The sequence below is a fragment of the Podarcis muralis genome, chromosome 15, assembly GCF_964188315.1.
Source record: "Podarcis muralis chromosome 15, rPodMur119.hap1.1, whole genome shotgun sequence".
Lineage (NCBI taxonomy): Eukaryota > Metazoa > Chordata > Lepidosauria > Squamata > Lacertidae > Podarcis > Podarcis muralis.
The window spans coordinates 22795984-22821969 of NC_135669.1; the positions used below are offsets into that span (position 1 = coordinate 22795984).

A 25986-nucleotide genomic window follows, 5' to 3' on the forward strand; every position below is an offset into this window, starting at 1 on the left:
TAAATTTCCGGTGTCCTTTTGAGGGTTGTTCCAGACAGCCCCACCTGCAGACTGCTGAGGTATTTACTCTCGTTTATTGATTAATTTATTGGCGGGGGGGAAATTTCGCCCTACCCCTGACGGAGTGTCTGGCAGAGTTAATTAAGAAGGAAAGAGGAGCTGGCTAAAAACCTAGGCAGATGGAAGAGAAATTTAAGGAAATTAGTAATATTTAAATGAGGAAGCGAGATGGGAAAGGGGCCATTTAAACTAATAAATCTAGAGGGATTATCAAGCCACTAATGAACCCTCTGAGTTTTTGCAATCACATCCTGATGGGGGGTGGGAAGGGTGATAAAAAAGCAGCATGGCTCGCATTATGGGATGGCGAGCAAAAGGAGCAGCTAAATCAAGTGTGTGTATGTGTCATAGTGCGGATGACTGTTGGAAAGTGAGACCATGTGTATATTTTAAATATATATGCTTAAAAGCAAGGATCTGAAACTAATAGGAGATAGAGAAAGGCATAAAAAGGGCACGAAGTCAATCCCTCCTGCACTGGGGAGTTTTCTGAAGGTCAGCTCTTTGGAGAGGTAAGTGAGCTAACTGCATTCAAAATGAAGGGTCAGCGCTGAACTTTCCTTGTCAAGCCCTTCCCTGCCTCCCACCGCTTCTCCTGTATGCACTTGATGGAAATTAGTTTTCTTCCCTCCGCCAGTGTGGATTTGGGGAATGTCAGGCTGGAGAGATGCGAGGCTGACTGGCTTCCATCAAGATCAGTGACTCATCCTGGCTTTAAATCCTACTAATTAGACAGTTCAGCAGAGAGAGGAAACACAGCATGTGAAAACAGATAGGAAACTTTGGCGGAGTGTTGGGACACAGCTGAGCGATGGCTTTGCAGTCCATTGGCACACTGATGCAGGGGACATGATCAGATTTGCCCTGCAAGGGCTGCTAGCTTGATGGTTATGCTGTGCCCCCACAGTCAGAGGCAGGAGGGGATGGTGGTGTTGTGCTTGGGTCCTACATGCAAGTTTCCCACGGGCATCTGGTAGGCCAGTGTGAGAACAGTATCAGGGGAGGATTTTGGGCAGTGCAAGCAGTGTGGTCACACCGGGTGTGCAGCCTAAGTGTACACCTTCTTAAAGGTCAGCAAAAACTTGCTCAGCTTTGGGAAGGAGGCGTGAGGGCTCTTACAGAGTCCTAGAGTCCTCCTTCCTCCTTCCCAAAGCAGGGCTAGTGCTTTGGGAAGGAGAAGGGAGGGTTCTAGGATTGCCAGAGTCTTGTGCCCTTTTCCCAAAGCCTGGTTTAAGCTGGCACAATGAGAGCTGATGGGCAGCATGATACCAAGGTCCACCTTTGACAGGATGCTAAACTAGATGGCTTCATCCAGCAGGCCTCTTCTTATGGAATAGGAGAACTGACACTTCACTCTACACAAGGTGGTCCAACACACGGCCTGAGGACTGCATGCAGCCCCTAGGACCTTTTTTGGTGGCCTTTGGCAACATTTGACACTCTGAATCATTGTCCACACACCTCACAACCTTCATCAAATATTCCTGCCATCCAACTGCCCCACTTGTGGAGAATCCATGTTCAGAAGGGGGGGGGGATATTTTACTTCACCTGCATTCAATGTACTGCCCTCCTGAAAGGGGTTTATTTCTCCTGTAGCTGCCATGAGTCTTAGGACAGCGCTGGCCCCCGGTCTCTTGAGTGAGATGGGCGCACAACCCTAGAGTCTGGCAAGACTGGCCCGTACGGGCAGGGGTACCTTTACCTTTACCTTTAGCTGCCATGAGATCTTTAAAGAGGAGCAACTGGAGAACCTATGGTGGCAGCAACATCAGCTAAGGATGAGGGAGGAAACATTTTTCCATCATCACCCTACCCTGTGCCTTCACCAGTCACCATTGCCTTTTAATCATCAACATCATATATATTATCCTTTAATTTTTCTCATATGGTCTACCACCCTAGTGGCCTGTTGGGATAGGAAGATTTTAATTTTTGTATGGTGATCTTTGCTCTGCAATGGCAATCTTCATGCCTATTCCACAGCTGCAGAAATGCAGTGCTGATGGGCAGAGTCAGTTTGCACATACTCAGAAACTACTGAAGCTCTGATAGTGCACTCCTACCCTATGTGCAATGATGGGTAGGAGGATCACAATTTCATACAAGGCAAAAGAGAATCTGCTAACCCCATTTCTCTGTCTGTTGCTCAGCTCTGCTTAGCACTCTCTCTCTCTCTCTCATGGCTATTCCTCTCCCCACCCCCCACCCCAGGATTTGGGAGGGGGAGGAACAGCAGCCAACAACATACTTGGTCCTTCTTGAGAGTAGGAGGAGGAACTTTGGAGTTTCCCAGCAACTACAAAACACAGTTGACATCTTTATAACCTGAAAATGCTGCTGAGTGCTGCTTGGCACTGCTTGGCAACCAGAAAGCCCTTCCTTCTTATTCCTTCTTGTTTTCTCCTTCCTGGTTGTATGGTGTTCAAGTGAGAAATATTGTCCACTTGAGACCCAAACATAGCAGTGTTGGAAACATGGGTGTAACCAAGGAGGGGGGGCAGCTGCCTCCCCTCATTCAATAATAAATAAATAGAAACACATAACAAACTGAGGTTCTGCCCCTCCTTAACAAAAGGCCTGCCCCCCAACAAAAATTGTGGCTACGCCCATGGTTGGAAAGACCTAAGCCACATTCACACCATGCATTTAATGTTGCACTTCAAACAGTCATGGATTTCCCACAAAGAATTCTGGGAGCTGTAGTTTATTAAGGATGGATGCTGAGAGTTGTTAGGAGACCCCTATTCCTTTCCCAGCGCTACAGTTATCAGCGTTCCCTGGGGAGACGGATTAATTGTTAAACCACTCTGTAAAATGTAGCTCTGTGGGGAGAACAGGGTCCTCCTTGATCCTTAACAAACTACATATCTCAGTATTCTTTGGAGGAAGCCGGGGCTCTTTAAAGTTGCATCACAGTGTGACTGACCCTGGAGAGATGCATAAACTCCAACCGTTTTCTCCCTTCTTCATGGGTGAACAGATAAACCTGAGACCTTCACAATAAGGACGATGATGTGCCCCCATTCTCCCCACCAGCAACCTAATTCTCGTGAGTTTCTCAAATGTTGGGGTTAAGAGGGAAAGGGATTGAGAAGAAATGAGCATAGCTGCATAGGGTTTTCTTGGGCTGTCATGAGCATCAATGTTCACTTAGCTCAGGCATGGCCAAACTTGGCCCTCCAGATGTCTTTGGACTACAATTCCCATCATCTCTGACCACTGGTCCTGTTAGCTAGGGATGGTGAGAGGTGTAGCCCCAAAACATCTGGAGGGCCAAGTTTGCCTGACTTAGCTCTCCAAAAGTTCTACTCTTCACTATCTTGTCCATGCAGTTGGTTCAGCCTCCCAGACCTCTTTGTCACCTGTCATTTGCTTTCTCCAGTTCTTATTAGTTTAATATCCTCCCTTTTAAATATACATATCATCTATCCATCTTCAGACAGCTTCCTTTAAGTATATTTCCGCCTGTTACTCTGGATAGCCATTCCTTTCAATTATAGATCTTTTCTCTGAGAAGGTGCTTCAGTAACGAACCCTGTGTTGTAGCCTGAACTCCCAGTCTATTTTCTCATAGGCTTTGGACCAGGTTCTTGAAGCTTACTGCAGATCACAGCTGTAGGGCTGAGTCCCACCACAATATTCGTTGCGTTGCCTGCTGGAACTTGACTACAGGATTCTGCCTCCATAAGGGCACTGAAAACTTAAATTGGTATATTAGCAAGACTTTATAACAGGGCTGTTAACACCAGCCTGCAGCAGGCTTTGCACTAGATCAACCTTTCCCAGCCTGATGCCTTCTGGAAATTTTGGACTAGTTCCCATCATCCTTGACAATTGGCCATGCTGGTTGGGGTTGATGGAGTTGGAATCTGAAACAAGTGGAGTGTCCCAAATCGGGGACGGCTGATTTCAAGATGTTTGAAATCTGGAGGTGGTTGTGTTTAAGGGGACAGTGGAAGGTTGCCAAATCTCTTGTGTTTGGCCCTGGGATTCAGGTGTCAAGGTCTTTTCTAACAGCCTGGGATTTAAATGTGCTGTGACCAGCTAGTCTCAAGTTGCTACACTTGAATTTGGGGTTTGGGAATGCAACAGTAGTGTTTTTTTAAAAAAACATTTATTTCAAGCTCGCATATCAGGATATCCAGTGATGATGAATGTTGGAAAATTCAAGACAGATAAAACATGTCTCCATGCAGTGCAGAGTGAAACTGTGGAACTCACTCCCACAGGAGGCAGTGAGGCTGGAGCAAGGATTCCCAGGGATGAGGGACCGATTGTTAAATTCTGGGAACTGTAGCTCCATGAGGGGAATATGGGTCTCCTAGCAGTTCACAGCACCCTTAACAGACTACAGCTCCAGGAATTATTTGTGCAGAAGCCATGACTGTTTAAAGCAAGCATAGGCAACCTTGGCCCTCCAGATGTTTTGGGACTACAACTCCCATTATCCCTAGCTAACAGGACCAGTGGTCAGGGATGATGGGAATTGTAATCCCAAAGCATCTGGAGGGCCAAGGTTGCCTGTGCCTGGTTTAAAGTGATATCATAGTACTTTAAACATATGATGGGAATGTGGCCACAGAAAAATTCTGCTCATCACCTGCATCTTTCCAACTGGAGATGCTGGGGATTGAACCCAGGGTCTTCTTCATGCAAACCATGTGCTCTGCCGTTGACCCATGGTCTCTCCAACAGCTTAAGTTCTGTGGGACATTCTCCCCAAGGAAATGCATGTAGCACTGTTGCCTTAAGGCATTAATAGCAGGCAATGCACTATAGCTGTTAGTTAATACATCTAACTAAAAGTTTTAATTAAAACAATTTGTTCAGCTGGGGGGAAAAACCCTGACTGGAAATCCATTAGAATAAAATAAATTGTAACCACGTTGTTGCTTGATTTATAATGATAATAATATAATACTAAGGAGACAATTTGCAGATAGAGAATTACAGGCAGTCTGCTGTGGGTTTCAAGGAAATGAATATCTATTTTTCCCCACCAAGCCTTGAGATGTCTGAAACCATGAGAACAGAAAAATGTTGGATGCTTGCAATGAACACATTCTATTGTAGTTCATTATTTCCTTGAATTTTTGTGATGTTTGTTCCTCTCTTTTTAAAAAAATTGTTCCAAGACTTGGCTTAGACATTTCAAAATATGTCTCAGGGAGTGTTGCAAATAAGCGATTACATTTTTCTTTTCTTTTTGGAAGGAATATGTGCCTTTGTTTTTAAGGGGTGTGAGTAACACTTAGAGCCAGGCAATTTGTTTAGCTGCTTCACAGTTATCAACTGGTGATGGTATTGTGTGAAGGTAATGGTATTAGAATCTATAGACAAGGATGCTCAATATGTCTGGATTTGCATGGGGGAAGGGAAAATGTCACTTGTTCTTTGGAGGCCAGAAAATGATCTCGTAAGGAATGTAAAAGGTTAGAGTAACGAAGGGTTGACTTTTGTGTGTGAATGTGCCACCCATATTAATCACAACACAGAGAACTTCCTCATCATCGAAAGTGAAGTCAAACATGGTGCTTTTCAATGGAGCAAGTTCTCATGTTTAGCCTTAGGCTACTGAGTGATGTGAGATTGAGAAGTATACCTGCTTGTGTGAACCAAGTCATAGGCTTTATCTGGAGCTGTAATGGGAGTGTAATTATCTTGAAATCAACCACATACTTCTTAGGCTGGGGGGGGGATTCTGTGAAATTTAAGGTGGGTCGCTGGAGTTTGTCAATATTTGTTTAGAGTAATCCTTTGTGGCCTTAAAATCTATTAATCGATTAGGAGAGTTCTTCCATAATTCCTTTAAGTTCAGAAGATCAGCATTGAGAGGATAACAGTGATTTTCCAAGGATTACAGACTTGGGATAAGTTTGAAATAAAAAATTGAATTTGGAAGTTTATAGTTTCTGAAACTTTGGGGTTTGGGGTGACATCTGGCAAAAACTCAGCTATCCAAGTCATGAGAATAACTGGATTTGAAATACTTGTTCTGTTTATGAAACCTAATTGTGAGTGAGTAATCTTTCAGCAGCTCAGAATTGAACTGTAACCCATTGGCCAGATGACATCCTTTTTGAAGGGGAAATTGATTTCTGTATGTGGTTTATTATGCAATTATTGACACAGTCAATATATTATGACTATACCACACACACTCTTTCTCTTTAACACCATAAAACACTTAGGGTAATCTTGTACAGTTTAGTGAATAAATGAAAGTGTTTTCCAGGCAGCTTAAGAATGATAAATTGACTTAGCAGCTTAACATTTACAGACCCTGAAGGCCACTGGATTTGCAGATAGAGGCTTTTAACTCCCAATGGGATGTCTTCCTCTGCAAGTGTGTGAGAGGAGGGTTCCATGTCTCAACTCTCTCTTCCTTTAAGATACTGAAACAGATGATGAAGAAATGATGCTTTATAATTGCAGAGTAACTCAATGCTTGGAATTAACTAGTTCAGTTAAATGAAAGTAGTTGCCATAATTTCCAGGAGAATGGAAGGTGAAGTTCATTTGCGGGTAGAACTTCAAATAATTTATAGTTCATCTTCATAGTCATTCCCTCCCTCAGCAAGAGGCCTGAACTCTTAGCTTTCATTATATATAAAAAAAAAGTAAGTCAAATGAACATCTATGAAAGAGTTAGAAAACAAATTGTGGAGGCAGTGTTCTAAAGCTTGATTTAGCAGATATGGAAGCACTGCTGTAGTTTAATCACTGTGGCTAAGCAATAATTTGGGAGAATAGCAACTGAACTACAGTGGTACCTCGGGTTAAGAACTTAATTTGTTCTGGAGGTCCGTTCTTAACCTGAAACTGCTCTTAACCTGAGGTACCACTTTAGCTAATGGGGCCTTCGGCTGCTGCCGCACGATTTCTGCTCTCATCCTGAAGCAAAGTTCTTAACCTGAAGAAGTGTGCATGCACACGAAAGCTCATACCAAGAACTAACTTAGTTGGTCTTTAAGGTGCTACTGGAAGGAATTTTTTGTTTTGACTATGGCAGACCAACACGGCTACCTATCTGATTCTTAACCTGAGGTACTATTTCTGGGTTAGTGGAGCCAGTAACCTGAAGTGTCTGTAACCTGAAGCGTCTGTAACCCGAGGTACCACTGTAGTTGTTTTGTAAAAGGATAAATGGGAATCAGTTCCTTTAAAAAATAAACCTTTGGAGTACTAGATTAACTTGGTGGTGTGAGGCAGCATCTGTTTGCATCTTCTTTCTCCACTTCCTGATCAGTCCCCAAATCAGATTATAAGACTCTCCTATATTAGCACCAGCTGCATTTAGAGAACAGTTGGAATGTTCTTAATCAGCAGCAGATCTAGAAATCCAATAAGGCTGTTGAAATAATTAATAGAAGAAAATGTGTGTGTGTGTGTGTGTGTGTGTAAAGATGAGAGAGAAAGAAGTTGACCTCACAAAAAACCAAAATGAGTAAAATCTTGGCACACTCGCTCTCAGTGCCTCTTGGCTTTGTAGGTGATCTGGGCTATTAAAACCATGATAAGAATCTCACAAAGGAGAAGAGAGTTTGCAACCAGGAGGTGATGTGGGTCATTTTGCCAGTGGAATTGATAGGAATGAAAAAGGGGCTTTCTTGCTAATGCACATATGCTAACAAAGGAAAGTTGGCCTTTCCTGACATTCAGAAGCCCATTGCTATTGAAAGCCCACACACCCACCCACCTCCAATTTGAGAATACAGGTAAAGGTAAAGGGACCCCTGACCATTAGGTCCAGTCGCGGACGACTCTTGGGTTGCGGCGCTCATCTCACTTTATTGGCCAAGGGAGCCGGCATACAGCTTCTGGGTTATGTGGCCAGCATGACTAAGCCGCTTCTGGCGAACCAGAGCAGTGCACGGAAACGCCGTTTACCTTCCCACCGGAGCGGTACCTACCGTAATTTTCGCTCCAAAACACGCACTTTTTTGCTCCTAGAAAGTAAGGGAAAATGCCTGTGCGTGTTAAGGAGCGAATGCACTCGACTGGATCCATGGCTGCCGTCAGTCAAGCAAAGCAAGCTTTGCTTGCTTTACAGCCAGGAGGAGGGGGAGGAGCCGAGGAGGGAGGGAGGGAAGGAGAGCCATGGCAGCAAAGCGGGCAGCAGCCGCTTACACGCGAGGAGGGACAGACGGGAGCCATAGGGAGCCGGAAAAGCGCCGCGTAGCCAGCAACAGCTGCTGCAGCCTCAGCTAGCAACGCTCTCTAAACGGAGCAATGAGGCTGCAGAGGGACGGCAGGGCACAGGAGGGCTCTGAGCCACGAGCGCAGTGAAAACCAGTAAAAAAGGTTTTAAAAAGGCTGCTGGGGACAGGAGGGCACGGGATGAGGGAGAGAGGGAAATTACGGTTCTCCCAGCGTCTCAGCTGATCCGCTGAGCAGGACTTGGGTTGCAGGGGATTCGCCATTAGCTGCGTAAAGCAGCAAAGAGGGAGAGAAGGAGCAAAGTGGGAGAGGAAAGGAGCTGCTTACACTGCTGTAAGTGGCTGCTGTCTGGTTGGCTCCTTTAAAGCAACAGTGCTCTTTCCCTCCCCCCTCCCCTCTCAGCTCGCCGAAAAGCTCCTTTTCCACACACCCCACGCGTGTTCCTTCTCCCCTTAAATCCCTCTCCTGCATCATTAGCCACATCCTTCTCTACACACCCCACGCGTGTTCCTTCTCCCCTTTAACCGCTCGCCTGCATCATTAGCCACATCCTTCTCTACACACCCCACGCGTGTTCCTTCTCCCCTTAAATCCCTCTCCTGCATCATTAGCCACATCCTTCTCTACACACCCCACGCGTGTTCCTTCTCCCCTTAAATCCCTCTCCTGCATCATTAGCCACATCCTTCTCCACCCACCCCACGCGTGTTCCTTCTCCCCTTTAACCGCTCGCCTGCATCATTAGCCACATCCTTCTCTACACACCCCACGCGTGTTCCTTCTCCCCTTAAATCCCTCTCCTGCATCATTAGCCACATCCTTCTCTAACACCCCACGCGTGTTCCTTCTCCCCTTAAATCCCTCTCCTGCATCATTAGCCACATCCTTCTCCACCCACCCCACGCGTGTTCCTTCTCCCCTTTAACCGCTTGCCTGCATCATTAGCCACATCCTTCTCTACACACCCCACGCGTGTTCCTTCTCCCCTTTAACCGCTTGCCTGCATCATTAGCCACATCCTTCTCTACACACCCCACGCATGCTCCTTGTCCCTTGAATGCTTTTCCTTCCCTCCCTACTTAAAACGTGGTTACAAAGCACGGATCCACATGGATCCTCAGGATTTTTGCACTGGGTCACCCCAGGTTCACCATCAGATCACATAAAATGTCCATGGCTACAGCCTGCACCAAAAAAATCACGCACCTTTTGCGCCATTGCAGCCCCATGAAACAGTGGGTGCGTGATTTCATGGGGCTGCAATGGCGCAAAAACATGGTTACAAAGCATGGATCCACAGGATTTTTGCATTGGGCTACCCCAAACTCACCGTCAGATCACGTTTGTGGCCACAGCATGAACCACAAAAATCATACATCCACTGTTTTGTTTAGAATATTTTTTTCTTGCTTTCCTCCTCTAAAAACTACGTGCGTGTTATGGTCAGGTGCGTGTTATAGAGCGAAAAATACGGTATTTATCTACCTGCACTTTGACGTGCTTTCGAACTGCTAGGTTGGCAGGAGAGAATACAGGTAGATTCCACTAAAGTGCATTTGCTCATTGTTGGGACATGGCAATCTGCATAAGCCTCCATTTGCCTAGCTTTTTTTATCCAAGGGTCCTGCAGTCAATTCCCAGATGTGTACCACATCTGGCTGGAACCAGTGAAAATTCAGCATGGTTCAGGAACAGGCCCTTCGCCGCTGTACATGTTCCACATCTTAGCTCTGAGCGATAAGCTGCAATTCTTCACTTGCATATGTTAAAAGAGTGTCAGACACATCTCTCGCCGATTGCTGAGTCATAACATGCTGTGGGCGATGGCACTGCACTCCAAACACAACTGCCAAAGCCACGTCTTGCCAAGTTGCTCCACGCTGCCTTGATTAGGGAAGACTCTCTCCTCGAGTCAAAGGTTCAGGTCACTCGGAGGAGTTTTCCTGATGCTGTAAAATTTGAGTGTGTTAGGTCAGGCACCCCACAGATAACAGCAGTCACTGAAGAGAGACTTTTGGCCTGTAATATTGCCGGCATGCTGTCTCCCAGGGAACGCGGTTCTGTTCTATTATTTAATAATGCCAGGCTAGCACTTTGGAAATAGCCACTGCCATATCAAACACACACACACACACAATATGTGGTTTTTATTTAATGTGCATCCTTACTGCTTGCTTGAAGCTTGGGTTGGGAAAGTTAAGATTCATCCTTCTGGCTCCGCATTGCAAGGATGGCATTTTCTTTCAGTTATAGACACCTGAGGCTTGATAGTGTTTGAGGGTTTGAGTTATCCCTGTTATCGAGTTATCGAGCTACATTTTTCCAGAAAAGCTGGATATTTTGAAGGTTGCCTTTTAAAATCAACAGTGTCTATTGTAACATTGTGAATTGTTGTTTGTTTATTAAGCTTTCTTGAAAATATAAATTAAAAACAAAGCATTAAAAATAGAGGCAAATGGTCAGTATTAATATAACAGGCTCAAGACAGCTCCATAACTAGATATACTGATGATCTTAACTCTTTCTCCTTTAAATTTTCTTTACAGGGTTTTTCTTTATATATTCAAACATTTGTTGTGGATGCTTCTATACATAATGCATGTCAGCATCTACCTAGCAGTTTGGGGAAAAAAATCATATTTACTAAAGCCAGAGCTGTGATCCAGGATCTTATGGCCTTCAACAGATCAAGAGCATCTGAAGAATAGTCAGAGAGGCAGCAAGGCCAGGAGGAGGGGAGAGTGAGACAGTGCTCTGAATACTTTTTGTATTTCTGAGGAACCAGGGAGATGGAAATTTCCACATTTTACACCCATTTCATTACTTATGTAAGCAAGCCTGTGCTGGAGATGGGTGGGCCATTAAGGAAAATTCAGCAGGCCGGATGAGGCCTAAGGCCAGTCGTTTGCCACCCCTGCTGTGGAAGGGCAGGCCTGGCCTCCTTCTCCTTCAGCAAAACTTTTGCCACGCACTCTTTTGCATACGAAATCTCCTCTGGCTCCAACTCTCATTAGCCATCTGCCCTTTGTTTCACAGGTTGACAATGTACTCCGTGGAAATGGATAACCTGTCACAGAGACAGGAGGATAATATCATTCAAATGAATCAATAGTGCACAGGCAATTTTTGTGTCGCCTAATGATAATGTGATTGTGTCCAAAACACGGTTTAATCCCATGTCTCATCTTGTTCTCCTTGGAGCTTCCTGCGCCAGAGAAATCAGACTTTTACTCTACTTTTCCCGAGGCCTCAAAGATCTGTGGAATCAGCTAAAACGGTTACAGGAATAGTTCGGGGGGGGGGGGAGAGAATATTATAATAATGCATTGTATTTCTGATTATGTGGGCAAAATTCATATCCAGAACTCAGGGTACGAATTTCCTTCACGGCTGCAATTGCTCACCTAAACGGAGGGCCTGATGCTTTCTCACTTGTGGGGAGCAGGGACAGGCTTCCCCAAGATAACAGACCCTATTTTCCAGGGACAGTCCCAAATCTACAGAAGCTGTCCCAATTTCTGGTTTGATCCTGGAATGTCCCTCTTTTCCTTAGGACGTCCCTATTTTCATAGAAGAAATGTTGGAAGGTATGGAGTTATGTGATCCCCAAGCCAATGAGATATATAACTATACAACCTTTAGAAGACATCTGAAGGCAGCCCTGTATAGGGAAGTTTTTTAATGATTAATGTTTTATGTTTTTATATGATAGTATTATTAATAATAATGATAATGATAATAATATAATTTATTACCTATACCTCACCAATCTGGCTGGGTCTCCCCAGCCACTCTGGGTGGCTTCCAACAGGAGATTAAAAATACAGTGAAACATCAGTCATTAAAAGCTTCCCTAAACAGGGCTGCCTTCAGATGTCTTCTAAACGTCAGAAAGTTGTTTATTTCTTTGACATCTGATGGGAGAGCGTTCCACAGGGCGGGCGCCACTACTGAGAAGGCCCTCTGCCTGGTTCCCTGTAACTTTGCTTCCTGAGGTGAGGGAACCACCAGAAGGCCCTTGGTGCTGGACCTCAGTGTCTGGCAGAACGATGGAGGTGGAGACTCTCCTTCAGGTATACTTCAGTACATATGTTGGAAGCCACCCAAATTGGCTCAGGCAACCTAGTCAGATGGAAGGGTATTATTATTAGTATTAGTATTAGTATTAATTATTATTATTATTATTATTATTGAATAGGACATCCCTATTTGCATCAGAGAAATATTGGACGGTACAAGTTGAATGAGCTCAAGGGAAGGGACCTTCCCAGTTTTCCTGTACAATTTTGGAGTTCTCTTCTACATAAGAGATGCATGCCCATCACTTCCTCCCATCAGTGAGGCAAGATGAAGCAATTTGCCTCGAGTGACAGATCTGCCTCCCGCCCCTGCTGTTGTGCCTCTGCTAGCCCTGCTGGAGTGTAGTCCACACTGTCACCATCACAATGCCACTGCCATGGCCTTAGTTTGCCTGCAGTGGGGGAGCCAATTACTTTACCCAGGGGGCACCTACTGAAAGCAACAGCCGTAACCCTTGCACTCTGCCTAGAATCCTTCATCCCATACTTTTGACTCCCTCTGCTCCACAGGCAGACCAGCACACAAACGGGCTGCTGGAAGGGATGGCAGGAGAACATACCACTGAACAGTCCCGAATTAAGGGAGCTGGATATGTTTAGTCTGGAGAAGAGAAGACTGAGATGTGATATAATAGTCACCTTCAGATATCTGAAGGGCTGTCATGTAGAAGATGAAGCAAGTCTTTTTTCTGCTGCTCCAGGGGGTAGCACCCGAACCGACAGATACAAATGGCAAGAAAGGAAATTTTGACAAAACCTTAGGAAGAACTTTCTGACTGTAAGAGCTATTTAACTGTGGAATGGACTGCCTCAGTAGGTGATAGAATCTCTTTCACTGGGTATTTTTAAACAGAGGTTGGATGAACATCTGTCAGGGATTCTTGCAAATACAAGGGGTTGGACTAAGATGACCCTTGAAGTCCCCTCCAACTCTGCAAGTCTATTATTCTATGTTTTTTCAAGCTGATTAAATCACATTTTGGCACAAACTCCTTGGAACCTTTGGAGTTCCTTAGATTCCCTCATTTCACTTCCCCTTATGGACTACTGAAGAACATACTGCTCTTTTCACGCTTCCTAATTCTGCTGTCTCTCTCTCTGTTTTGGTTCTTTGATTTCCTTTAGGAGTTTTCACTCCAGCGGCTAGAGAGCCATCTGGATGATCGAGTGAACATCATGGCCTTTTCCATTTTCAACCAGTCCCATGCTTTCTTCCAAGAGTTTGCAGAGAGCCTCAACCAGTCGTGGCTGGAAAACTGTGATCACATTCCTTTTACTGGGCCAGCAGTAAGTAAAACAGATTTACATCAATTGGTCCTCAACCCACAGTGTAATTAGGGCTTGTTGGGAGAGAAGATGAAGATAGCATGAAGAGGGGACCACAATGGTGATTTGTTGAGGGTCTAGAACCTTATGTATCTCTCGCTCATTGCTCCTTGTTGATCATGTTCCAACAAACTAGAGGAACATAAAAAAAGGTATCACAAGATCTTATAATTCCATGGCATTCTCAAAACAGGTTGAAGGGTTATGAAGAGCAAGGTCTTTCCGTTGGTGTGATTAAGAGTTCTCCGTTCTGGAGAACTTTGGAGAATTCTTTTGTGTTACATACCTGCTTCTTTCATGGCTTCTCAATTCCTTCATGCCATGTTGTAGGCATCATGAGGACATCAGATCAGCCACTCTAGCAAACAAGAGGGGAACCAGATGGACATTTGGTCTGCTCCAACAGGGCTATGGCATTTCAAACTCATTTGCTTTGTTTACATGAGTCTCAGGAAGGGCTTTGATGAATGGAAAGGTGGCATCTAAATTTAAATGAACCTTTACCCCAGGCATAGGCAAACTCAGCCCTCCAGATGTTTTGGGACTACAATTCCCATCATCCCTAACAGGACCAGTGGTCAGGGATAATGGGAGTTGTGGTCCCAAAACATCTGGAGGGCCGAGTTTGCCTATGCCTGCTTTACCCTGTCTTGTTCTCAGTAAAGACTAGTTTACATGTTATCCCCTATTTATAGCAACATGTTACTATGTGATAACCAGCTCAAGATGTCTCTGCATGTGCAAAATTCATTTTCTTCACAAATGAGTCATTGTAACTAGGAATATGTGCCCCATTTAAGGTTGCATTCTCCTCCTCTCAAACTCCCTGCCTATGGGTATTAATTATAATCAGAGTATGATCTCCTTAAATCCATTCAAACCTTTCAATGCATCCTAGAGAGAATGTTTGCTAGAATACCATTCCCAATATTGCCACAAACACAGTAAGAGCCTGCTGGATCAGGCTAGTGGCCCATTTAATCCAGCATCATTTGTCTAGAAATGATCATCTTCCTTTTAGGAGATGTTCACAAAGGGTACAGAAACTACTCGGGTCCTTCCTCCTATGCAGCAGAACTGCAAATGTTCACATGTAAATAGACAGAGCATTGGGTGTCTTGTAGCAGCTATCTTCCTTCTTCATGTAAAAGGTCAAAGTGACCTTAAAGAAGCAAACTAGGCTCTCTGTTTTGATTGCATCACCCATCCTCTGCCCTACAATACTGGGGATGGTTGACATCTAGCAGATGCTGAAGCTTGCTACAAACTGCTGCTTGCTTATATTTGAACCTGCTGTTTATTCAGCTGTGAGCTTACAGGCTTACATATGCGCTCTCTCTCTCTCTCTCTCTCTCTCTCTCTCTCACACACACACACACACACACACACACACACACACAGCGCCCCTCGCTGTCCACCCTTCCTCCAGCCCAGGGAGATGCTGCAGCTAATTCATTGCCCAGTCTTACTTTATACCTGATGTGATCCCTCCATTGCTAACTGCCCCCAGGTGATAGCTGAGATGCATTATGGATAATGCTTCCTAATAAAGCAGGAAATGTTAATGGTGGGCAGAAATAAAAACTGATTTCACCCCTCTCCCTTTCCCTCGGCCTGCATTTACGGTGCTTTTATATTTTGCTTTTGTTTTGAGTTCTTATTCTACTGTGCATTATTCACCTGCGTGAAACTCGTTGAAAATAATGCTCAATCCTTCTCTCCCATTTGGTAGCTTTCCCTCAAAGAGACTCAAGACCCCATGTTGCATGGCAACGTGTGCATTACAGGGTACCGACACCATTTTTAGAAGCAAGGTAGCTTTGAGGAGGCATTTAGCGTAGTGAAGAAGTGTTGGGAGGGGAAGGGGTACAAAAACCTTTCCCCTCAAGCTAGTTCCCATCTCCAGATTGCCTCCCAGCTGCTTCTCTCCCCCAGATGCATAAGTGTCCTCAGATACACATCTGAAACCATGGGGTGGTGGGTGGGGACAGCTTGGGGCAGGGGAAGAATAATACCTGTTCGAAAAAAGGATTAAATGCCATCTCCCATGGTCTCGCACTTGCTCTCCTGTTGCAAGTTGCTGGCCTTGGCCAATGTAACACAGGATTCTGCAACCTGGCACCGTCCAGATCTTCTGGGCTACAGCCCCCATTTATTATCCCTGACCATTGACCAAAACATCTGGAGGGCATGAAGCTGAGAAAGGCTGGTGTGACATGTAGAAACCAGCTTTTGATTAGTCCTGAAGGAACTCTTGTTTTGGTCCTGTTGGGAGATCTCCTTCCCTTGCAAATCAATCCTCTGATAAAGCCACGATGGTAAAACTAGTTTAGATTTCTCGGGAAGAGATGTTCTGTATGGCATGGAGTAGTGGCCACTTCTCACTGGTAAATTGTTCCTGCTTCTTTCCTTTTCGTTGCTAAAGGAAGCGTGGTGCCGCTGCTCAGTGGTCCTTCTTGCACAGCAGCCCGGGAAGCTGTCAACCCATGTTCTGAAGCCTGGGTGACTGTAGCAGCAGCTGTCAGAACCGATAGCTAAGGCATGTGAAGAAAGCCCCCTGCCTGCACTCTCAGTAATACTGCTTATTAGCATCCTCAGCCTCCAGCAGTATCTGGTCTCTTCTGACAGCAGAAAGAAGTTGCATTGAAGAAAAGTTGCAGGAGCCACTAAGTCATGGGTAGGCAAACTAGGGCCTGGGGGCTGGATCCAGCCCAATCGCCTTCTAAATCCGGCCCATGGACGGTCCAGGAATCAGCGTGTTTTTACATGAGTAGAGTGTGCGCTTTTATTTAAAATGCATCTCTGGGTTATTTGTGGGGCGTAGGAATTCGTTCATTTTTCCCTTCAAAATATAGTCCGGCCCCCCACAAGGTCTGAGGGACAGTGGGCCGGCCCCCTGCTGAAAACGTTTGCTGACCCCTGCACTAAGTACTCCTTGCTGGGAGATGAGGCCAGACATGGCACTGCCAGAAAATGGGTGCGTCAGGTGGATGCAAGCAACTCCCATGGCCGGTTGCCCAGGAAAGCACAAAGACAAGGAATGCCTCTTACCGTCTGCTTTTTATTCATTAATTACAGAGAGAGGCTTTGGAACCCAGCCTCTTGGATAATGGCATTGTCCCGAGTGAATCTCTACCCCCTCTGTCTCTGTCTCTCCCACTTCCTCATGTGTCAGCCCTACAGGTGCTGACAAGTGCCCTTTGCCTTTGAGCTCTTTGCTCTCCTACTTTCAAGGCTCGCCAGGTTCTGGGAGAGGCTGTGTGTGTCTGGAATGCTTTCTAAAGACACTATGCCTCACTGGTGCTTCCTCTTCCTCTTCTGCCTCCTTCTCCTCTCCCATTATTTCCCAGCTTTCCCCCTAATCTGCCTCTAAGCTGTGACCTCCCTCAAACCCCTGTTGTAATTCTGAACTGTCTTCCTCTTCTCTGGAAGGGTCAGGCTGGGGAGACGGTCTTCACCATTCTTCCTCTGCCCAGTTCCTGACGTCGTGTGAGACAGCAGAAGGCAACTCGAGACTGGAAGGAGCCCTCCATGAGTGTTTGTAGGTAGCATTCAGACAGCTGTTGCTGCAGTCATCCAGAGACATCACAACATAAAGTGGCTGATTCACAGGGTGTCATATGCACCGGAACAGTATTTTCCTAGCAACACAAAAGCAACATTTGTCTTGGTTTGTGGGAACCACTCATTATCCATGGTGGAAGGACTTTTAAATCCACACAGGGAATTGTTCATTGTTTTCCTTATGACATTTGGTGTCAATAAACTTTAGCAAAGCGCAATTCAAGGAAAGGTCCCAACTGCCTAGGGATTTACATGTTTACCCATCAACCTCAAGGGAGCTGAACCTCCCCAGGAAGCTCTGAGTGCCGAATCCCTGACAGCTGGGCCTGCCAGGAGGTTCCACATACCGGTAAGCCACGGAAATCCCAAGGCTTTCTTGCTAGGAGACAGTGGAGCATGTTTGCAAAAGGAGCAGGGAGGTATTTGCTGGAAAAAAAGAAAAAGAAAAAAAACTTCCAATTAATCACACTGCAAAGAAAGGAAATCAGGGGAAATCATTAAAATTGCAGATGGCTAGATTAGGTAATTAGAATGTAGGCTAAAGCAGATGTTTGTAATTAACTGTTTATTTCATTGACAGAAACCCTGATTGTACCAATGGATTGTGGCACTTCTTTTTACTGTGTTAAATTTGGGGGCAAAGATATAGTTGTTGTTGTTTCTATATCTGTCTCTATATATACACCTCTGTTTGAGAGATCTCCAAGTGTGGTTTCCTAGGAAATGCAGGATTTATGCTCACAGAGTTTGTTAGAACAGCCTCATTCACCTTTGGGCTTTATTCTGATGGAAATTTTACTTAAAGTTTCAAACAATACACCCATGGTTTGAGAGTGCTAATTGTAGGGATGTGCAAATTGTGATTAATGGGCTTTATATTGTTTTACCCATTCAATAATTCAGATGCGTAGGCCCATTCTTGTGCATGGCATTTTAAATGAGGATGGGTCTCTGCCCCTACAAGCTTACAAGCTTATATTTAACACAGGGCAGACATTCCCTTTAGTCTAGGAATGGCAGCTGAATCCATCACTATTGAAAAGCCTCTGCTTTCAAGTCAAATGGAAATTCTGACTGTTGTGAAGTCTCATGATAGCTCATGCCTTGTTTGTATATGCAGTTCCACACCCTTTGCCATAGTCAATGAGTGACCAGTGTGCAGGAGTAAAGCAGCTCAATGCTCTTAGAGGGGAGGAAGAAATATTCCCCACTATTCAGTTTCTTTACTTTTTATGCTGTTTCCAGAAGGAGCTTCCTTGGTCTCATCTAGTGATTTTGGCTAAGCCCTGGAACAAAAGAAGAGGAAGCCGCTGACTAGCTACCTCCGCCCCAATCCCCAGATTGCATTTTGCTATAATTCATTAGCACTATTTACAACAGACAAGGGACAAAAATTAAAACACTCCACCCATGATACAATATACGATAATAAGCAAACAAGCGGAGGTTTGCAAAAGGGCTATTAATGTCAAAAAGAAAAAAAGATGAGGTTTTTCTAAAGGGTTGGAGATTTGATCTAAGGTTTTGAGTGGGAAGAGATGAGGGGAATGTATTTCATACCAAGTGGGTGGCAGGAAAGCCCTGAGGATCCACACAATAGCCTTCTTATGGAGAAATACTACTTAATTGTCTGCGGCATCTGCCATATGAACAGAATCACAAATTGCTTTATTGCATTAAATAAGACTACAGATAAATAGTGGCAGAGGGAGTTGGCAATTAAGAGACCCAGACGGAAGTTGGAAATATGGTTTTCAGGCGAGGGTTGGAACAAGCTGGGAACCGATGAGCCAGAAAGGAACCGGGGAGGCTTCTGCAGATGGCAGGCTTCACCAAGAAGATGTTGCTGGGCGTTCCTCATGTTGAGATTGAGAAGAAAGTAAATGGTGGAGAAGGCGGAGAACGTCAATTTAATTTGCATTTAAAGACTAACCTGCCTGACTCTCACTTCTTGAAATAATAGGTGAAAGGAAATACAACCATCCTTTAGAATTCGTACTTCTTGAATTTTACAGTGCAATTCTCTAGCCCAATAATGTGTACAAAATGCATGTCATAAGGCAGGTGAGGGACACAGGTGGCGCTGTGGTCCAACCCACTGAGCCTCTTGGGCTTGCCAATCGGAAGGTCAGTGGTTTGAATCTGCACAACAGGGTGAGCTCGCGTTGCTCAGTCCCAGCTTCTGCCAACCTAGCAGTTTGAAAGCACACCAGCGCGAGTAGATAAATAGGTACTGATGTGGCAGGAAGGTAAACAATGTTTCCATGCTCTCTGGCACTCACCATGGTCTTCTGTGCACCAGAAGCGGTTTAGTCATGCTGGCCACATGACCCAGAAAAGCTGTCTGCAGACAAACACCAGCTCTCTTGACCTGAAAGTGGAGATGAGCGCTGCACCCCATAGTTGAATTCAACTGAACTGTCCAGGGGTCTTTCACCTTACCTTTACTAGGGTAAAGGTAAAGGGACTCCTGGCCATTAGGTCCAGTTGCAGACGACTCTGGGGTCGCTGCGCTCATCTTGCTGTACTGGCCAAGGGAGCTGCCATTTGTCCACAGACAGCTTTCCGGGTCATGTGGCCAGCATGACTAAACTGCTTCTGGAGCAATGGGACGGAAGCCAGAGTACACGGAAAGGTCATTTACCTTCCCGCCAGAGCTGTACCTATTTATCTACTTGCACTTTGACATGCTTTTGAACTGCTAGGTTGGCAGGAGCAGGGACTGAGCAATGGGAGCTCACCCTGTTGCGGGGATTCGAACCGCCGACTTTCTGATCGGCAAGCCCTACGCTCTGTGGTTTAACCCATAGCGCCACCTGTGTCTTTACTAGGGTAGAGTGCATAAAAATGCACATATGAGTGGAATTAACATTTTAAAAAATGCATTATGTTAGGGGAAATTGCTTTGCAATAATATGCATATTAGGCAAAAGGGCATTTAAGCATGTCTATATTGGAAGAAAATTGCACTAAAATGCTGGTGAGTTTTCATGAGGACTTTTTTTTTAAAAAAAAAATTGCATATTATATGGCTGTCTGGAGAACTAAATTTAAACTTGGAAGAACGAGAAACTAGGTGAAACCGAAACCACTGGTCCACCTTTGGTCAGCATCAAGGCAGAGAGAAACATGCCACAAAGAAAGGCAGTAGAATGGGTTTTGGGAGTGAGTGGGAGTCATGAATTGCAGGTGCTGAAATAGGCTGTGACAGGATCAGGTCTAAGGCAGAATACACTTCAGGAAAGGAGTCTATGGGATCAAGTCCAAGGAGAAGATTATTTTTTTTAAAAAAAAATTAATTAAAAAGGAGGGAAAGAAAGAGGAATGAGAACCTCCAAGGCTCACAGGAATCCCTTAATTTATGCAAGACCAATAATCCGTTTGTTTATTCATTAAAATAAATTTCATACCCTGTCATCTCATAATAGAGCACCTTGCAGTAACCTGCAGTAGAATAACAAAAGCAATATTTTCCAGGAAAGCAGCAAGATAAATAGAAGCACAATGATCACCACTGACTCATTGATGGCTAGGGGCTAAGAGTAAGGTTGGATGGCATGCAGTCACCTCTCCATCAACAGAGAGGTGGGCTACCATTTGCAGGGGCTCCACCACAGCAGAGACTGTGCTGTAATGCAGATCCGCATGAAAGTGGAAAGGCCCACAAGAAGAAGAAGAAGAAGAAGAGTTTGGATTTGATATCCCGCTTTATCACTACCCAAAGGAGTCTCAAAGCGGCTAACATTCTCCTTTCCCTTCCTCCCCCACAACAAACACTCTGTGAGGTGAGTGGGGCTGAGAGACTTCAGAGAAGTGTGACTAGCCCAAGGTCACCCAGCAGCTGCATGTGGAGGAGTGGAGACACGAACCTGGTTCACCAGATTACGAGTCTATCGCTCTTAACCACTACACCACACTGGCTCTCACAAGTGGGGTGAGGCGGGATGGTGGTGCTAGGGCAGTTTTGTCTCTCCCAAGGGGCCTGATTCCCTGGCTCCCTAATGTACATTAGCTTGGAACTGGAATAAAATGGAGAGAGAGAGAGAGAGAGAGAGAGAGAGAGAGAGAGAGAGAGAAACCACTTGCCCCGACTCTACCTTTTGCCCCAGCTAACACACAGCAGCAGTGTTTCAAGTTGGCAGTTGGAGACACCACTCAGTCCCTCAGCTCCTCAACCCTGATTGCTTTTCTGATCAAACAACAACAAAACAGAAGTGGCAGAGAAAATAGCAAATCCATGTTTGCAATGGGAATAAACCCTGAGGCAGCAATTCAGAAACCCCAAATGGGCAGAGGAGGAACCTTGCATGAGAATCCCATAAAGTTATTGGAGGAAGGGCAGAATAAAAATGATACCAATGGAATAAAGTTGATTTAAAAGTGACTGTCAAAAATGCACTTAAAAGGTACTGCTATTTTTGCTATTAAATCTTCATAAGAGGTGGGTTATGAAACTAAGGATGGACAAATCCATCCATTTTCTCTTGTTTTCTTATTTTTCCATTCTTAAATTCAGTTCTTCACATTTGTGAATATACAATAACACACACACACACACACACACACACACACACACACACACACACTTTAGTGCAGTTTTGAGTAATATGCAGATTTAAAAGCCCATATTCCTAATATGTATTTTTGCGCATTATTTTCACCAACTTAAACATTTGCATGCACACTTTCCCTAAATGTTTAGATTTCAGCGCTCCGCTCACAGTTTTGGTGGGAAAACTGCATCACAAGCGTTGCAGAAGTGCAATTGTTGAAGGATAGCTGTGTTTCAGATCGCATGTTTATTTGAGAAGTGCAATTACAAATGCAACCTGAAAAGAGAACCAATATCGCTTTTCTCCGACATCTCTACTTGAAGCAAACTGGTGCAGTGCGGAATATTGTGTTCATGCTTCTAGTCAGCCGGCCATGGCCTTTCCCATGATACCCCATTCCATCTGCTCCCAGGTTTTCTGTCTCAGCCCCCCAATCCAACCCTGAGCATGCTCAGTCCAAATTGAGTGATTTGGGGCTTTCTCTTGCCTCCTCTCTTTAGGGTTTTTGACCATTCTTTGTGCTCCTGTAAACCTTGGATTTCCCCCAAAATTTCCATTTGGGCTGTGTTAAATCTCCTCACTTGGAGAATTGAGTTTGCTATGAATATGTATGAGTGGACCACCAAGGGTGGGCCTTTCAATTTTCTTGCGACTTTCTTCTGTGAACAATGATATTTTTGTTCCTCTCTCCCCTTTCTGATATCTGAAAGAGCACCTCTGCCTAGCATAACCCCCAAACTTTGGAAATTAGTTTGAGCAGGAATGGGTGAAATTTGTTGGCCCAACTGCTGCAACCTCTCATGGGCAATGTTCCAGGAGCATGATACCAGTGGTGGGTGTGGCCTAAGTGGGTGTGGTCAGACCCACCCCCTCTCCATCCATGCAAACTAGAGGCATTACCACAGTTCAAGATCATATTCTAGGAAAATCACTCTAGGAGGGTGCAGAGCAGGACCAGTGAAGGGTGTGGGCTGGGTAGAGTCCTAAGGGCCAGGCAGAGATGCCCAGAGGACCACATTTGGCCTCCAGACTTGAGGCTCTCCAACCCTGCCATAGACAGTGGCATGAAGCCACATTGAAAAATGTTCAGTGCCACCCTCTCCAGATTGCATGTGTACAGCCATTATACAGCTTCATAGAAAACTGTCCTTGATCATCCTGTCTGATAAAATTAAACAAAAAGAGACATTGGCAAACATAAAAACCACTCCTGGAATTGAAGCAAATGTTTGTAGGCTTACAAAGTCGAATATCCCAATCAATAGTGTCATATGCTTCATTAAGATCTACAAGCATCATTTGTGGTAGCTAATAAGAGATCGTTAACTGCGCAGAGGAAGGGAAAAGGAGATGAAAAACGGACCAAAGACAATTAAAGATGACAAGCTGGATTTCTGACATGGAGGTAACAAATGGAAAGCACACCCAAATATACTGGATGTTTTTGACCTATTACTGGCAAGCTGGATCTTGGACTCTTTCACATTAATGCTGTTATTTCGTCAAACCTTGAGGATCTCGCGTGAGGTTAAAAATCCAGGATGGTTTGCATAAAAAACTCAAAATCAAGAGAACAGAAAACTAGAGAACGGTGTGCATCCATTGATCAAGGATCAAGGGCTTAACAACATTTGTGTTTTCTGAGACCCCTTTCCCTTAGCGACCTTCAGGAAAACCCCCAAACTTTGCAAAAGCGCAAATCTTCCCACCATGCCATGCAAACCAGCAAATGTATGTCGTTTCCCCTCAAGACATAATTGTGAGCATGGCAATGGAGCTCACCTGAGGCAGAGTTTAGAAAATGTTTGACAACAAGTGTTGCTTTGAAAGCTTCCAGAAATCGAGCCTTGGAGTGGGAACATCACAGAAGTGGAATAGGAAGGTGTTGACAAACCAGGGACCAAAAGTATGCCCCAATTGTTGTACTGATAGATGATCAGGGGCATGGGACATTGCCACTAATTTCTAGGAGAAAGAAAATAGTATAAATCAGTTGTGGTGAGTCCAGATGTTGTTACACTACAACTCCTATCACCCTTGGCCTTTGGCCATGCTTGCTAGGACAGATGAGAGTTGTAGCTCAGTACTGTAATATCTAAAGGGTTAAAGGTTCCCCATTAGTATAAAGACTCAGCTGTTGAGATGCAAGAGCAGATCATGTCACCTTCAAGCTGATCTCTTATAGGCCTATGAGCCTCTTTTTGAGAAAGTAGCATCGTTAGTGCAGGCCATTAACAAGACATTTTGGTAGTGGAGAAACTAGAGATACAAGGGTAGAGGGGAGATAATAAAAAGTATCAGATAGCAAAGTCCTAAATATAGGTGGTTTCATGTGTTTATGTTTAAAAATTAGGAGCTAAGGGCTTGGAAGGTGACTTCCTTTATTAACACTACATCCTGGAAGATGGGGCATGTTTTTTCTTGCTAAGTAACCAGGTAAAATATTGCCTTCACGGTTTTTCTTATAGCTCTGTAAGTAGAAAGCAGAGAAATTTTTTAAAAAATGAAACCTGAAAGTGCAGGAAAGGGATAGTTTTCCTGGGACTGGGTGGGAGGGCTCCTGCAGGGCCTGCCCTCCATAATTTACAACCCTGAATTGGTGTTGTGCCTTGGAATATGTTTCCCCATTACATATTTCCCCTCCTCCTGCAACCTGTAGTGCAGAGTGCCTCTAAGCATGTGCAAAGTACATTTCTTCTTACCCATAGTACTTCTTACTTATATGAAGGCACCAAAGAACATTCCTTAAGCAATAGAAGCCTTCCCCATAGCAAAGAGTAAGAGCTTTAGGAGGGATCTGGAAGGTGCATGCCTCCTACAGAAGCTCAAAGGAAGGCACTGTCCATTTGGGGAATTAATTACATCCAGAGTTGTTTGTGCAGAATAGCTAGAGGAGAGAAATGACACAAGCAGTAGGTATTCTCAGAAATAATTTTGCTCACATGCCAGAGAAGGTGAGGTGACGCAAGGGATTTCTGAAGTGAAGACACCTCGCCGAGCCCCCACAATGGTAATTGAGGAGAGACGCTCTGAGGAGAGAGGTTAGTTAGGAGAAACCGAGCTTTGATAATAATAAGGAACCGACAACAATGAGAAAATGCAGGAAGTGATGATAATTAAAGGTGAAATCTTAGTCATAGCAGTGAGGAGGAGAGAGAAAATGACCAGTTAATAACTTGATGAAAAATGAAACGAAACCAATGGGATTGGGGTTGGGGGGAAAAAAATAAGTACCACCTGAGTCTAGAGGAATAAATAGAAGTGATTAGAAGCAAATGAGTCTAAGTTGGGCTGTCAACACAGATTGGGTACTCCTTTGCCAAAGCAGTATTGTCAGATATGAAAGTCCTGCGTGCAGGAAGGGACCTAGAGAGTTTAGCGAGACCGGGATTAGGAATAGAGGAGCTCTGGTCAACTAACCTTTACTGAGAGTAGGCCAGGGGTCAGCAAACTAAGGCCCATGAGCCACAAGCGGCTCACGGGTGTCATTTAACCAGCCCACAAGTCACCCACTCGGCAAGTCCCCGCGTGCTACACTAAACCGGTGTGGTGCAGGGACTCACTTCCGCGGTGCCGAAAATCGCGTCTGCGCAGACACAGACGCCGGAAATTACGGGCGCTCGATCCGGCCCACAGAGGGATCTCCGCTGGAGTGAACTGGCCCAGACGAGGTAAACCTTGCCGACCCCTGGAGTAGGCCCATGGAAATTAATGGGCCTAAGGTACTTGTGGTCATTGATTTCAGTGGGTCTACTCTGGGTAAAAGTTTGTTGAATATAGGGAGACTGCCTTATACAACAGTTGTCCATCTAGTTCAATATAGTCTACACTGACTGGTAGCAGACGACCCCCAGGGCTTCAAACAAGGATCTTTCCCAGCCCTACCTGGAGATGCCAGAGATGTTCTACATAGGATCTTCTGGATGCAAAAGAAGCAGCTGGTCTGCCGCTGAGGTAAATGCCCCCCAATCCGTAGTATAAGATCCTTGTGGAGAGAATGGTCATAGGATTATTGGCTAATCACAACCCAAACACTAGGCAATCACTTGGTTTATTTCAAGGACAATCTGAATTTGCAAATGTCAGTAGCCCCTGGGAAGGCTACATTTATGCAGGGGGCTGCTGTAACTAACCTCATGCCAGTGCAGAGCATCATACCAAGGATCAGGCCTACCAGTCCAGCACCCTGTTCTCATAGCGCCCACCCAGATGCCCCAAGCAGGACCTGAGCACAAGATCAC

At 44.9% G+C, this 25986-nt stretch overlaps 1 protein-coding gene across 2 annotated transcripts in view; it reads left to right on the plus strand.

The window, feature by feature from the left end:
- The window catches only part of GRIK4 (glutamate ionotropic receptor kainate type subunit 4), a 475610-nt gene that overhangs the window by 348540 nt on the left and 101084 nt on the right, over positions 1 to 25986 (plus strand). For both annotated transcript variants that reach the window (XR_013390818.1, XM_028708037.2), the window contains exon 8: positions 13428 to 13589. Coding sequence is in view for 1 of the 2 variants with exons in the window: in XM_028708037.2 (XP_028563870.2) it covers positions 13428 to 13589 (162 nt within the window). In the remaining variant the exon portion in view is untranslated. The remainder of the gene's footprint in view (positions 1 to 13427; positions 13590 to 25986) is intronic.